General features: G+C 51.1%; 1 protein-coding gene across 1 annotated transcript; it reads left to right on the forward strand.

The window, feature by feature from the left end:
- Window positions 1–4,194: 4,194 nt before the first annotated feature.
- On the forward strand, window positions 4,195–13,202 carry NRN1 (neuritin 1). Its single transcript, XM_033115703.1, has 3 exons — window positions 4,195–4,489; window positions 8,689–8,833; window positions 12,030–13,202. The coding sequence occupies exons 1-3, from the start codon at window positions 4,435–4,437 to the stop codon at window positions 12,256–12,258; spliced, it is 429 nt and encodes a 142-aa protein (XP_032971594.1). The 5' UTR covers window positions 4,195–4,434; the 3' UTR covers window positions 12,259–13,202.
- Window positions 13,203–13,881: the final 679 nt, after the last annotated feature.

Below are 13,881 nucleotides of genomic sequence, written 5' to 3' on the forward strand. Positions count from 1 at the left end.
ATCACATGGATATTCACTGTGTGATAAATCAATAAACTGTGCATCTTTGTTTTGTGCATTGTTCTCTGTGTATATTTCATAATAAAATGCTAATTTCTGAATAATAATATTCATTTTTAAATAGAAAGTTAATTGCATTCATACATTTCAAAGATAGCATTTGCTCCCAGAATTCAAATTTCTGCACTAAAATCAAGTTTCTTGAGTCAACCATATATTTAAGGCCTCGAGTTTCAACTAATTTTGAAGCAGTGATGAAAGAGTAAAAACTCACCTTACCAAGGAGCAGATTCTAAGGAAAACCCAGGGCTCTCAAAGTGGATTTTTACTGGGATTCCTACCCACATATCTCCACAAAAATGTCATTCCCCTCTTAATTTATATCATTGCTCAAATATGGTATAGTTGTTATCATCTTTGATTTTTCAAAAAGCTGTATACACTTACATTCCTATTTTAATTAAAGGTTTAATTGAAGGTACAAAAAAATGACAGGCTAAATGTATGAGAAAGATGTATTGCTAGACCTATCTATTCTAACACAGCAGTGGATTTTTTTCTGACCAAGAAGACAGCAGTGGAATTTCCCAGAGGCCATGGCAGCTGCTCTTACAAATAAGTTCAAAGTGATGTTTTTGGAAATAGCAGTGTCTGGGAAGTCCACTGATGATGGATTGGTAGAGAGAGTTGGAGAATCAGCTGGCTCAATGCTTTACCCTGTTGCCAACGCAACAACATGGAGCATGGAGCCTGGCACACACCAGGTGCACATTTGTGTGAGAAATATATGCGTGCTCACTTGTTGAGACTGGGGCTGCAGCAGTGTGAACTGAGAAAGGAACCAGGCTTAAATTTAGGCATGGTCTCTTTCTGGAAGTTTTAGGGATAGGAAGTTTGGCATATTTATATGCCTTAATTATGCAGACCTACTTTCAGGGGTACCTTTGGCTCAAGTTGATATTCAGACCCAAACAGTACCAATGGCATTTTTTTCTACCATGAACTGTATTTCTTGAACTTTAAATGTAATTGTTTATCAAAAGGAAATGGGTCCTTTGCAAGAAGTTGACCTGTAACAAGCATTCTAGCATGGACTTTTCTCTATTCTTTGGGCGGCACATCCCCACTCTCCAACCCACCACAGATTCTAGAAAATCACTGGTTCACAGAATTGCAAAGGTGAAACCTGCTTTGGACATAACTTCGTAGTCAGAGCTCCTCTGTTTTTCAGATGATGAAACTGCAACCCAGTATGGGGACAAACCAAGGTCATTACAATACTGACAACTCAAGGCCTAGTACCTGGGTTTTTATACTCTCCTTCACTGCTCTTTGACCTCAAATATGATCTGGGGTGGACTTGTCAAATTAAAAAAAAGAAAAGAGGAAAGGTTCTTCAAGGCCACCTTCAACCATGGATATTGCACTCCTCCCCCAGCCCACTCTCCCCACCACCGTGTTCCCAAACAGTTAGCATGCATTGACAACCATGGATTTCATTAGCCTGTAATTAAGAAACTAGAAAGAACCAAACTCACATGGAGCCGCGACTGCAGAAAGACCTGTAATTTTAAAAATATTTTTTTAAAACACACCATTAGCATCTGCTTTCAACCATTCACCCCAGTATCATTCATGTACAGTACTAACTGTTCTCTCACATCTTCGCTTTCTAAACAACCCAGGCCATCAAAGGGAGGCTGGATTGTAAGGGGAGAAAAATGGAGAAGAAAGGCCAGCGGGCGTTCCAAGGGTGGCGCTGCATGGCAGCGCTGGGGAGAGACTACCCAGGACGTGCCCGGGAGCCCGAAGGCGGGCGCTCTGCGCATGCGCGCGGGTCTGGGGGCGGTTGCTCTCCAGCAACCCGCTTCACTCTGCTTTATTTAGCCATTTAGTGCTGCCTTCTCCCACCCTTAACGCCCCAAGTTTGGGATGACAGGGAATGGGCGGGGGGGAAATTCCAAGGTATTCTCAGAAAACGACATTTGGAAGATCAAGGGTGGGTGGGTGAGCCGGAGGAAGGCAAGGTCGTTCAGGGTAAAATATTTTAAACTGGCCCGAGCACCCGAATCTGCAAGAGTCAGAGTGTGGAGCCCGCACCTCAGCTCAGGCGGGAGAGTGGAAAGATGGGCTCGCCTAGCTAAAGAGATCCGGAGGAGCAGGGGCCGAGTTGTGGGGCGGGGCCAATATGAAGGCGGGGCCTGCTGCTACTCCCTCTAAGCCCCGCCCCTCGGACCAACCTCCTGCCCTGCCATTGGAGGGCGTCGAGGGCGGGTCTGAGGGACGCCCCCCCTCTCGCCACCCGCCCCTGCCTCGCCCCCTGCCCGCCCACGGTTCAGCTCTTCCAGGAACTTCTGAACAGCAGGAAAAGGAAACACCCAGGGCTGCCACCGAGCCCCTGGACGCTGAAAAGGCCAGCCCTCCTACCGCCTCACCCACAGGCCCAGTGACGTCACCAGAGGCGGGGCTACGTGGTTCCGCCCCCAGGCCCAGGGCTTTCGCCCCCACCTCCTGGTCCGCGGCTCCCGCGGGACTTGGGGAACGTGGCCCCTCTGTGCACAAGCTCCACGTCACAAAGTGCTGCAGTCTGTACCCCCGCGCTCCCCCTTAGCGCTCAACGTACACAGCCTGTCCCACCCCCCTTATTTTGCACTTTCTCTTCTTTTCTTCTTCCATACATCTCCAAATGGCTGAATGACTGACTGTGTCCATCCGGAGATGGGCACGCAGGTGGCACGCTGCCTGGATAAGTAAATTCGATTCGATAACTCCTTAATCCGTTTGCATTTCTATTGCTTATTTCATGTCTTGATGTATTCTTGGAAGATTGGGCCGGGGTCTTTTTTTTTTTTTTTCTTTCTCTTCACTGGCTTAAAGTTGGCCTATGCCTTCTTTAGCATTTGATTAAAGAAGCTAAGCTTTAGGCTTCTTTGGGTGCTGCAAGGGAAAGCCTACCAGTGTTTAGAAAGGGACTAGCCTTGTTTATTTTTTCATTCTCAACTCAAGCTGTCGTGGATAGCACTTTGCACAGGGCACAGACGCAGCTGCAGAAGCACTTCGTTGCAGAGTAGGCTGCGGCTACACCCGGTTTGTGCCCTAACATCAAAACGGCAGTGCAGGTGTGTGTGTGTGTGTGTGTGTGTGTGTGTGTGTGTGTGTGTATCTGAGCGTGCGTATGTGTACGTGATGCCCGTGTGTGCGCGTGTGTACGTGTGTATGCACCCAACAACCCCAAGAGGTGCATCACGATCAGAAGGAAGCACGCATACTAGCCATTACTTCGGAAATTTCCTAACGCTCTGAGAATTAGTAAATCTCTAGTATCCGGTAATTGTGTTTGCGGAGGCTCCTTCTTCCGCGCTTTCCTCGCACCCATAAACAGGTGTCGCTGTATCTCTTGAAGCCGCTTCTGGCCGGCTCTGGCCTTCGGAGCTGGTGAAATTCAGAGGGCACATTGTGTATATTTCAGGGCCCCACAGGTACAGACCAAACCCTCAAGGCCTGGATTTGCGCGCACGATTGCGCTCAGTGTGTGAGGGCGGGCACAGGGAAGCTTGGCTGCTCTTGCGGGCGTGCGGGTGTACGTGCGTGAATGTGTGCTCACGCGCTCCAGGCTGCGCCCAGAGCTCAGCCGCTGGGTTGGAGAAAAAGAGGGTAGGCAAGTGCAGGGGCCAGGCTACAGAAGACCCGCACGGAGTTTCGAATTAATAGAGCTGGTTTAGCTGTTTTTCCCTCTCCTGCTCCTTTAAACCTTACTGCATCGTAGGGAGGGGGTTGGATTCTCTGTGGAGCTTATGGAGGAGGGGGAGCAGATTGAAACAATCGAGTGGGCGCGCCAGGACTCCCCGGCTTCAGGCGGGGAAGGGAGGGGAGCCCCGGTTCTGCGCAGGGAGGGGGCGGGGTTGGGGGACCGGGAACAGCGAGGAGGAGAGGGTGGCCGCAGGGGTGGGGAAGTGATCACCCCCAGAGGCAAGACTTCGTTCGGATCCGCATATTAATTGAAGATATCTGGTTAATTCCAGCTTATGATGACTATAAATGGCGATTCTCTACCAAGGTGTCTTTATTTAAAAAAAAAAATCATTCCGTGTCATCCCCCACGTCAGGCCTGCTCGTGGGCGTGAGGCTGTACTTCCTCCGCCCCCTCCTAATGGAGTGAACCATTCCCAGCTCTTCCCCCTCTCTCCCTCCAGCCTCTCTCTCTCTCTCTCTCGCTCTCTCTCGCTCTCTCTCGCTCTCTCTCTCTCTCTTTCTCTCTCTCTTTCTCTCTCTTGTTCGCTCTCTCTCTTTCTCTCCTCCCTCTGCCTTCCTGGTGCAGAAAGTCTTCGTCGCTCCTGGAACTTGTTGGCAATGCCTATTTTTCAGCTTTCCCCCGCGTTCTCTAAACTAACTATTTAAAGGTCTGCGGTCGCAAATGGTTTGACTAAACGTAGGATGGGACTTAAGTTGAACGGCAGATATATTTCACTGATCCTCGCGGTGCAAATAGGTAAGTGGCCGCACGGCCAACCCGGGCCGATGCGCTGAGGGGTCCGACTGGCCCGCAGGCGCCCGGGGGTGCGGAGAAGCCCGCAAACCCCCAAGGGTGGGGACATCGGTTCCTAGGGACTAGCGCGTCCCGGGTTGGTTTTTCTAAGAGACTCCAAACATTCACCAGGAAATGTGAGCGGCCAGCCGTTTCAGGAGGGGATTTCCCCCCCTTTTTTTCCAAAGCGCACGTCCATTTTTTGCTTCCCTTTCTTGGGTTAGACCAGGTTTGGTGCGTTCTGGGGCAATGCATTGGTCCCTGCGATACTGCAAGGTATTAATTTGAAGGGTCGAAAGGTGAATGCAGGAACAAGATGGCTAGGCAGCTAGTACTAGAACTGGAAAGTTTATGTGCAGAAAGCAAAGATATTCGGGGCTTAGACTGCTGCATTTAGAACTTTGTCATTCTCCCGCCACCCCCACCCCTCATTTCCTAGCTGCAGGGTTTGCACCGGACACCGCAGACCGGTTGGGGGGCAAATCGAAAAGGATAGGGAACCCCAGGATACATATTTTAATGTGCTTATTGAGGAGGTTGAATTCAGCCAAATGTATGTGCATATAGTTTTCTATGAACGTTTCCCTGTTTCTTTCCACATAGGCATCTGTATTTTATATGTAGGAAAGGGTTAAAAAGTATTTGCAATATGTCATATCGGCTGTTTATTATTTTTGTTTGTTTGGGGTTGATTACGGACGGATTTATGTAGTCCCTATTTTATGTTAAGGAATGTTGAGTCCTAGTTACACTGTCGTGGGGTTTTCAAAAGTTCACATTTTCCATCCAGAATGAAAAGGTTATGGAAGGGAAAACTAGAAAATCCCCTTCTCTCATGCCGGTCAGAGCATTAATTAACGTGGCCTAAAAGTGAAAGTGAAGCAGATTATTAATAGAATGGACAAGAGAAAAAAATAGAAACTCTTCAAACGGGTTTTCTGGAGACCGAGGGAATTGTTGCTTCCTATCACTTAAGGCTGTAGCATTCTTTGCAGACAAATCCTTGCAGTATTTGGGTTGGGGTGGGGGGGTTTAGGGAATTGGTTTAGGGCAAGAGATGAAATGCATAATATTTTTCTTCATGAGAAATGTGGAGGAAACTGGGTTTGGAGTTATCTATACAATAGAATGGATTATTTGCAGTGAGTTTTTTTAATGCATTTCACATGATTTTGAGTATCTGATTTTTTTGCATGAACATTATAGGGTTTTAGATTGTGTGGATGCAGGATGTTGGCGTTTTCCTTTAATTCTGAGAAATGACTTGATGTTTTGAATCTGTGCAAAGAGCTGCAATAAAGAACGTGTCTAATTGCAGCAAATCTCTTAAATGTTGGAAATAAGTAAATGTGGCATTTTGCCTGCAAATTTTTAGAGAGCAGAAGACAGTAGTTATTTTGATATGGAGATTTTAATCGGAGGTTTGGGGCTCTGTTTTCCCTGTGAGAACTAACATTACTTTGGGGAAGGGGTTAAAAAAAAGACAGCGATTGTGCTTGGGGGGTACGCTTGGAACACACTAACCTCGGTCCAAAAACGACCCTTTGTTGGCTGTGGGATTGAAATTGAGCAGATTTGTCCCTGAATGTCTGCCCTTTCCCCACCAGAACCTCGATCTTTATTAATTCATGTCTGGGAGCTGTCCCAAATCATTGACATTTGGGAAGAAAAGTGGGGGCTGGGAGGGACCGGGAGGTGGAGAGGGCGATGAACGCAAATGAAGACGCGGTGAGAGGAAGTTTGGAGTGAATGAGAGGTCGAACGAATGAATGAACGAACGGGTGGAAATGGCACAAGATAAGGACGCCGAAGAGGACCGGGAAGGAGCCTGGCTCGCCCGCCCGAGCCTCGCTGGAGCCGGGTTCAGGAACAACAGTGAGGGTCGCGCGGACTGCGATTTGCGCGATATGTGAGCCTGCAAAATACGTCCCTAGCACAAGCTCCAGGCCTCCCCTAGCCAACTAGAGACCAAGGAGTCATAGTTGAAAAAAAAAAAATTTCACGACTTATTTTACACACGCACACACTCACACATGCGCGGTATGGAGGGTCTTCTCCAGCAGCGCCTAGAAAGATAACGTGACAGGAGCGCTTACCACCACGCAGCAAGCCCCGCTTCCCCTTTAAAATTTTTGTCAGTACATCTTAGGGGCTACTTTTTCACCACCGAGTTTTAGGGGTGGAGGTAAGGGGTTAGAAGAGACGGGAATCTGAGGGGTGGGGGATGGATGGACTGTATTTTATTTCGTTTCTTCGCTGCGAAGCTGTATTTCTGGCATGCATTATAGAGAACGACGGGTAGGATTTGTTTCATTGTGACCAAGTTCCTATTAGAACAAACATTCGTTTATTCTATCCCAGTGTTCTATTTGATATTGCAGTCTCAAGGGCTTTTAATATTCGCGTGGTGGGGGTCAGGGGGGCGGGAGATTTATGAAGGTTTACCTATCAGCCTGAGCCGAGGTCGAAGTTAACCTTAGTCGCTTCCCCAGAGCTTCCCGTTCCGGATTAAAAAGCTTAAGGCCCGCCTCGCTCTCCCTGCAGCAATTTGCAAACGGTGCGCTCTTGAAGACTGCTGCAGGTTCGGTCACCTTTCCCCGTAGTCTGCGTCGGGGACGGGCGGCGCGGCGGGGGGGGGGGGGTGCGACGAGGGGTACGGTCCTCCCTGGAGACATTCACACACTAGCTGCCGCGGCAAGAACACTGCCCAGGAAGGGGCCGGCACTTAGGGTCCTGGGCATCGAAGGCCAATTTCGATTCCGTGAAGGTTCTCACAATCTTTCCCCTCCCCTCTCCCCAACAGCGCAGGTCTGCGCTATGTGCGCGCCCTCCTTGCACCCGGCGTGCTTTTGGCCTCTTGCCATCAAACGTTTAGCCCGGTTCTTTGGCTTTGGAGCGGAGAGAAATGGCCACCGCAGCGCATCCGCGGTCTGGAGCCTGTCTCTCTCCCCGGTCCCGGGCCCCAGGCTTTGACCGACCTGAGGCCAGGAGCGCGGACCTCTATGCGGCCTGGGTCTAGTCCCCTCCTACTCCTCCACGATCACCTCCTCCCACCACCCCTCCGCCCCCCACCACCCCTCCCTGGAGGGAGCCCCGAGCTAGAGGCCAAGAGCCCCAGGCAACAGCAATCTGGGCCCTCTGTCTCAGGGCTGGGCCTGAAAAGGAAAGGTCTCACCCGCGACTGGCTAGAGTGGTGGCTAGTTTGGGGAGAAGGGGGGCGTTAAGAATGTGGCTTGGGGAGCTGAGCCTCGGACTGAGGGGAAGAGGAAGCAGGAGGCCCAAGGCTCACGGATTTGGCCTCTGCGGGGTTGACCCGGGGTCACCCGCGCAAACACATCAGTGACCCTGCCGGACCCTGACTGCCCTACACCACTCGTCACCCCTGCCCAGTCCCCAGATGCCCAAGCTTCTCTCTCTCCAGTGGGGCGGGGAGGGTGCATGGAGGATTTCACTCGGAACACACACTGAACGATAGGCAATCAGTTTTATAATGAACCAATCCGTTCGGGTGGCTGCTGGTAGCTTCCAGAGACTTTATTAATTTATTCATTCAGCAGTGTTTGCTGAGCGCCCACCAAGGACTGGGCGCCAAGTGGAAGCTTTTTCGCACGTTGTAGCCTTAGGTTCAGCTGCGTGGCCCCATGCTTTGTCGCCTGCCTACCCCTTCAACCCCCCGCGCTCTGCTGTGAACGCCCCCCCACCTCAGAAATAGAAGATTGCACTTGGAGAGGCGTGCCCAGGCTTGCTGGGGAAGTGTTGGGAAACGAAGGAGGGAGTGAGTAGAAAGAGACAAATAAAGGAGGAAAGGGAGGTGAGAAAGAGGGGATGGTGGAAACAGAAAAAGATATAGAGACAGATTCGGGAGGAAGCTGCAGGACTGGAATGGACTCACGACCTAGGCCCGCCCACCCGCCACCCACCCTCCACCAACCACCCCTGCTGAGACACCGACAGTCAGTAGAAGACGCGTAGGTGAGTGCCGGTCAGTCATTCTGGGGCCACAACTTTTATTCACCTGTAACAATGTCTCGCCCCGAGGCTGGGCGCTAGTGGACATTGCTCCCTCGATGGGGAGAAGCCGCGCTGAGTTGGGGGGCGAACGGGCTGTGAGGCTGCAGGGTAGGACCTCGCCGCTGCTGACTGGTGTCCCCTCCTCCCCATAGCGTACCTGGTGCAGGCCGTGAGAGCAGCAGGCAAGTGCGATGCGGTCTTTAAGGGCTTTTCGGACTGTTTGCTCAAGCTGGGCGACAACATGGCCAACTACCCGCAGGGCCTGGACGACAAAACGAACATCAAGACCGTGTGCACGTAAGTGTCCTCTATGGCCTGTTCGGTTCCTGTTCTGGGGCGTGGGGGGGCTGCTGAAGTCGGAGATCCACGCAGATGCGAATCCCCACGTTCTCGCCTTCTGGCTCCCACCCTCAGACCCTAGCCCGGCGCCGACTGCCCAAGGAGACGCTATAGCGTGGGATGCGCAGAGCAGGCTTGTTCCGCTGGGGCCCAGCCCCAGCCCTCCGAGGCCTCCCCGGCAGGCACAGAGGCGCGTGCATTCGACGCGCTAGGAGCCAGGGCGAGGCACAGGGAGAACTGCCACCAGTTCCTCGTTCTGCTTGGAGGCAGTCTTCATTCTTTCTGCGTGAATGAGACGTTGGCCCAGTACTCTCTGAAGAAGAGTTGGTTTTGGTTTGAGGAGCGTTTTAGGTAATACTAAGTTTGCCTAAAAGGAAGGTCTCTGGCCTATTTTGTTCATTTCTCCTGATTCAAACTCCCCCCCCCCCCCAGTTCACCTAGAAAGTTGGCTGCAGGCAAGAGAGCACAGGTCGCCCTTCCTCTTTCTAGGAGAGAGGCTGAAAGAATATTTTGTTTGGTGCCACTGACTTTGCCCAAGAAGAATGTGTCCTGGGCATCCAGTGACTGCTGAGTTTGTAATCATTTCTGAGATCTAGGGTAGTCACCCTCCTTGCTTTTTTGTTTTCCTCTCTTCCTGCATCAGGACCATCCCCAGGCCAGCACAGCTACAGGCCCAAGGAGAGCCAGGAAGTTCATGACCAAGCCCAGTGGCATTTTCCCACAGCTTGGCTGGAAAGCACTCCTCCCAGTCATAAATGAGGTGACCAGCAGAGCTTGACTGTCGTGGACCAGCGATATTTTAGCTGCTGCAGACCTTAGAAATACCCCTATCCTCTGCAACACACACTTTTACTCTATTTTATTTTTCAAAAACAGCTGTGACAGCCTCCCCCACTCCCCCCATAAAGACTCTTCCAATAAAATCAAACTCTGTTCCCCAGAGTTTGGAGTGACTGTTTGCTGCACTACCTTTTTTAAAGCGAAGCCCTTCCTCTCTCTCTAATTCTTGGGGGTGGGTTGGAGTAGGTGTTTATTTGTTTAAATTATGAGTAATTAAACAGGGGTCAATTTGCTACACACTTTCCTAAATACTCTGGTACCCACCAGGAGCCACAGAAGCTAAGTAGCTAGTACATTCCTATCAGGAAAGGGACAAAATTCTGGGTCTGGAATGCATATCTACCTACTGTAATTCCAAATGTCTTATGGTAGGTAAGAATGTATGTATAAAGCACAACAAAATGTTAAATAGAGATCAGCTCCCAAATCCTCCATCATTTACCAGAACTTGGTTATTCCAAGTTATTTTAATTTTTCAGCAGGACTTGGGTCCTGAAAAATGGAAATGAAGAGGGCCCCTCCCAGAGGTCGCAGGCCACAGCTGGGCTGGGGCTCCCACCCTGTTGGTGGCCCTGGTTTTTGGGACACCTTGCTGAAGCCCACCTCCTCCCAGTCCCACGTGGATGTCTGTCCTTTTTCACCTTGTCTCTCTCCCAGGAGGACCCCACTCCCATCTGGGCATGGATAAAGAAAGGAGAGATTTAGACATCCTTCGGGAGCTGCAATTAAGCAGAGTGCTGTCCATCCAACTCTTTTCTTTAAATCTTGCTATATATCTTCAATTGAGGAACCTGGAAGCCCTACACCCCAGGACCCCCAGTCTCATAAATCAGAGACTCAAAAGGTCATTAGAAAACAGCCAGAGCTCAAGACAATCCAACAAGCATTTATAATTTTATTATTAGCCAGAAGAGGGGGTGAGAGTGGAAACAAGGATATATCAAACGTGGTCCTGCCTTCAACGCGCTTACAGTCCAGGCTAGTGAGCAGAAGGGAGAGATCCGAGACGGTACAATCAAATTACCTGGAGAGCGGTCGCTGGTGACCTGGGGCTCTGGGCCCTGTAAGGTGGAAGCCAGCCGGAGTTACCGAGACACACAGATCGACCCGGCACTGAAAGGAGACAGCGCCCCAGGAATCGATCACGGGTTGAAATTATATTTAGTCTTGGGATCTATTTTGGGTGTTCAGAAGAAAGGGGGACAATAAAAAAGGACAGGTTGGATGAAGGTTGTGGGGGCGGGGCTAGGAGCTAAGTCCAGGAGGAGGAAGCAACTGAGGGAGGTGTGGGGCTCCGGAAGAGACAGGAAGGAAGGACAGGGAGCCGGGTGCCTGGAAGGTTGGCCTCGGTGGGCCCTGCGCCAGCCATGGAGTCCGGTCTCGGGGGCTGGGCACTACACCCCTAAGGCTCGGGGGACGAGGCCTCGTGGGGTCCAAGCCCACGAAGAAGACTGGGGGCGCGCGGGAGAAGAGGAGGGACCAAGCACGCAAGGCGGGGTGCATAGAGGTTTGCAAATGCAGGTTTACAAAGCTGGTCCCAGTAGCTTGGGGACTAACACTCACCCACCCTGGGGAGGCGATAGGCAAGCAGGAGCCTCCTGACGGAATCTGAGCTAAGGGACTGTGGAGAGCAAGGCGAGGGGCCACGGAGGACCGAAGCAAGCGAGGATGGGCAAGAAGTGAGGAACTGAACAGAGGAAAAACGGGAGGAGAGAAAGGAGGAGGACAAAGGAGGGTAGAAGAAAGAAAGGGAAAAGAGGGAAACGGGAAACAAAGGGTGGGGGGAGAAAGAGGGCGAAGGCGGGCGAAAAAGTACCGCAGCGCCGAGAGGGAGGGAGACAGAAGGGGCGAGGAGGAGGAGGAAGTGAAAAGCCCAGAGGGGAGGGCCGCGCTCGGAGCAAGTACCCATCTTGCGAGCTAAGAGGCATTAATGGGCGGCAGCTTGCATGGCTTAGCACAGTTTTCCTAGCTTTCCCCGAGGAGGGCGAGCAATCTGTTTGCGCAGGCCGAGGTGCCAGCGCGGCGCAGCGGGTGCGGCCCGGCTCCCGGCTGCTGGGCCCCCGCGGGCCACCAGGGGAGAGAGATCAGACCCGGGCGGGGGCAGCCTCTCCTCGGACAGCTTCTTCTAGGGTGGTCCGAGGTCCGGAGAAAGCCGACCTGGCTGGACCCCCGCGACAGGGTGGTGGAGAAGACGTAGGGAGGGGTCGCCCGCGGAGGTTGGCGAGGCCGCGAGGGCCGAGGCTCACCGACGCTGGCCCAGGGTCCTCGCGCGCCCAAAATGAACCTGCTTCTTGTTTGTTCTGTTCCTCGCCAGATACTGGGAGGATTTCCACAGCTGCACGGTCACAGCCCTTACGGATTGCCAGGAAGGGGCGAAAGATATGTGGGATAAACTGAGAAAAGAATCCAAAAACCTCAACATCCAAGGCAGCTTATTCGAACTCTGCGGCAGCGGTAACGGGGCGGCAGGGTCCCTGCTCCCGGCGCTCCCAGTGCTCCTGGCGTCTCTCTCGGCAGCTTTAGCGACCTGGCTTTCTTTCTGAGCGCAGGGCCGGCTCCCCCCGCGCGCCCACCCACACTCACTCCATGCTCCCGGAAATCGAGAGGATGATCCATTCGTTCTTTGGGGACGTTGTGATTCTCTGTGATGCTGAAAACACTCATATAGGATTGTGGGAAATCCTGATTCTCTTTTTTATTTCGTTTGATTTTTTTTGTTTTATTTGCCAAATGTTACCAGTCAGTGAGCAAGCAAGCACAGCCAAAATCGGACCTCAGCTTTAGTCTGTCTTCACATAAAAATAAGAAAACGGCAAATCCACCCCATTTTTTTTTTTTTTTTTTTGGCAAAAGAATCTCAGGAACGGCCCTGGGCCACCTAATATACTAATCATGTTAATACATGACAAATGATGGGCTCCTCCTAAAGGAAAGACGAGAGGAGAAGGCCAGGGGAATGAATTCAAGAGAGATGTCCACGAGGGAAGCATATGGTGAATAATTCACGCTCACGTCTTTCTTCCACAGTATCTTGTTTTGATCATTTCCACTGCACATTTCTCCTCAAGAAAAATGAAAGGACAGATTGTTGGCTTTGTGTTTTAAGGATAGGAGGGAGAGAGGGAAAGGTTGGGGAAATCTCGGGTTAGAGGTAAAGGCTGCGAGAAATGCTGCTAAAGTCACTGAGAGGTTCAGCTTTACCTACTGTTATTGATGCATCTTTCCAAGTCCACTGCCTTTTTTTCCCTCCTCTCTTGTTTTAGCTGTTACACATACAGTAATACCTGAATATCCAACGGTATAGATCACAAGGGGGGGAATGTTAAATGTTAATCTAAAATATAGTTAAAAAAGATTTTGACATAAACAGCCTTGATTTTAAAAAAGAGAGAGATGTAATTTAAAAAGTTTATTATAAATTAAACTCAGCAAAAAACGATTTGCTACAAAGTATAGAGAAGTATAAAATAAAAGTTATTGTTTGAAATGGGGGTGTCGTCTGTTTCCTGCCCCAAGCCTGCTTTCTTGGCCGAGTTCTCAAGGGTACCTGAAGGGACACATGATGCCAGGTGATAAATTCACCTGTTCACATGCCACTTGATAACCTACCATCTTCAAGCAGACTCTCCTCAACTAGGACACTTAGCCATTTCCCTGAAATTCTGTTTACTGAAAGAAAAGAAAGAGGAAGTTGTTGTTGTTGTTGTTGGTTGTGGTGGTGGTGGTGGTGGTGGTGGTGGTGGTGATGGTGGTGGTGGTGGTGGTGGTGGTGGTGTGTGTGTTTAATAAACTAAAAAGCAGAGGTCCTTTCTAGGTGAGGTTTAGGAGAACTGGGCTTGTGCTCAGCTGAGGAAGCACACGATTGCCAGTGGCCGTCCCGCGGCCCCTGCCCCAGGCGGGTCAGAGCCCTAACCACCGTCCCTGCAGACCGAGCCCTAACCACGACTCGCCTCTTCCTCTGTGGTGGCCGGAGGCAGCTTGCGAAGGAACCGCCATTAAGGGCTCTAGCAGAGGGGCCGAGAGGCTGTGGTCCCTGGCAGGGATCAGGTGAATCCTTTCATAATTAATAAGACAGCTCAGCCGAAATGGCGAGGAGACGGGGCCCTATTGATCTGGCAGTCGAGCTGCTTCCACCTGTCCTATTTATAGGCCCCGCATGGCCTTAC

Source organism: Rhinolophus ferrumequinum, chromosome 9, assembly GCF_004115265.2.
Source record: "Rhinolophus ferrumequinum isolate MPI-CBG mRhiFer1 chromosome 9, mRhiFer1_v1.p, whole genome shotgun sequence".
Lineage (NCBI taxonomy): Eukaryota > Metazoa > Chordata > Mammalia > Chiroptera > Rhinolophidae > Rhinolophus > Rhinolophus ferrumequinum.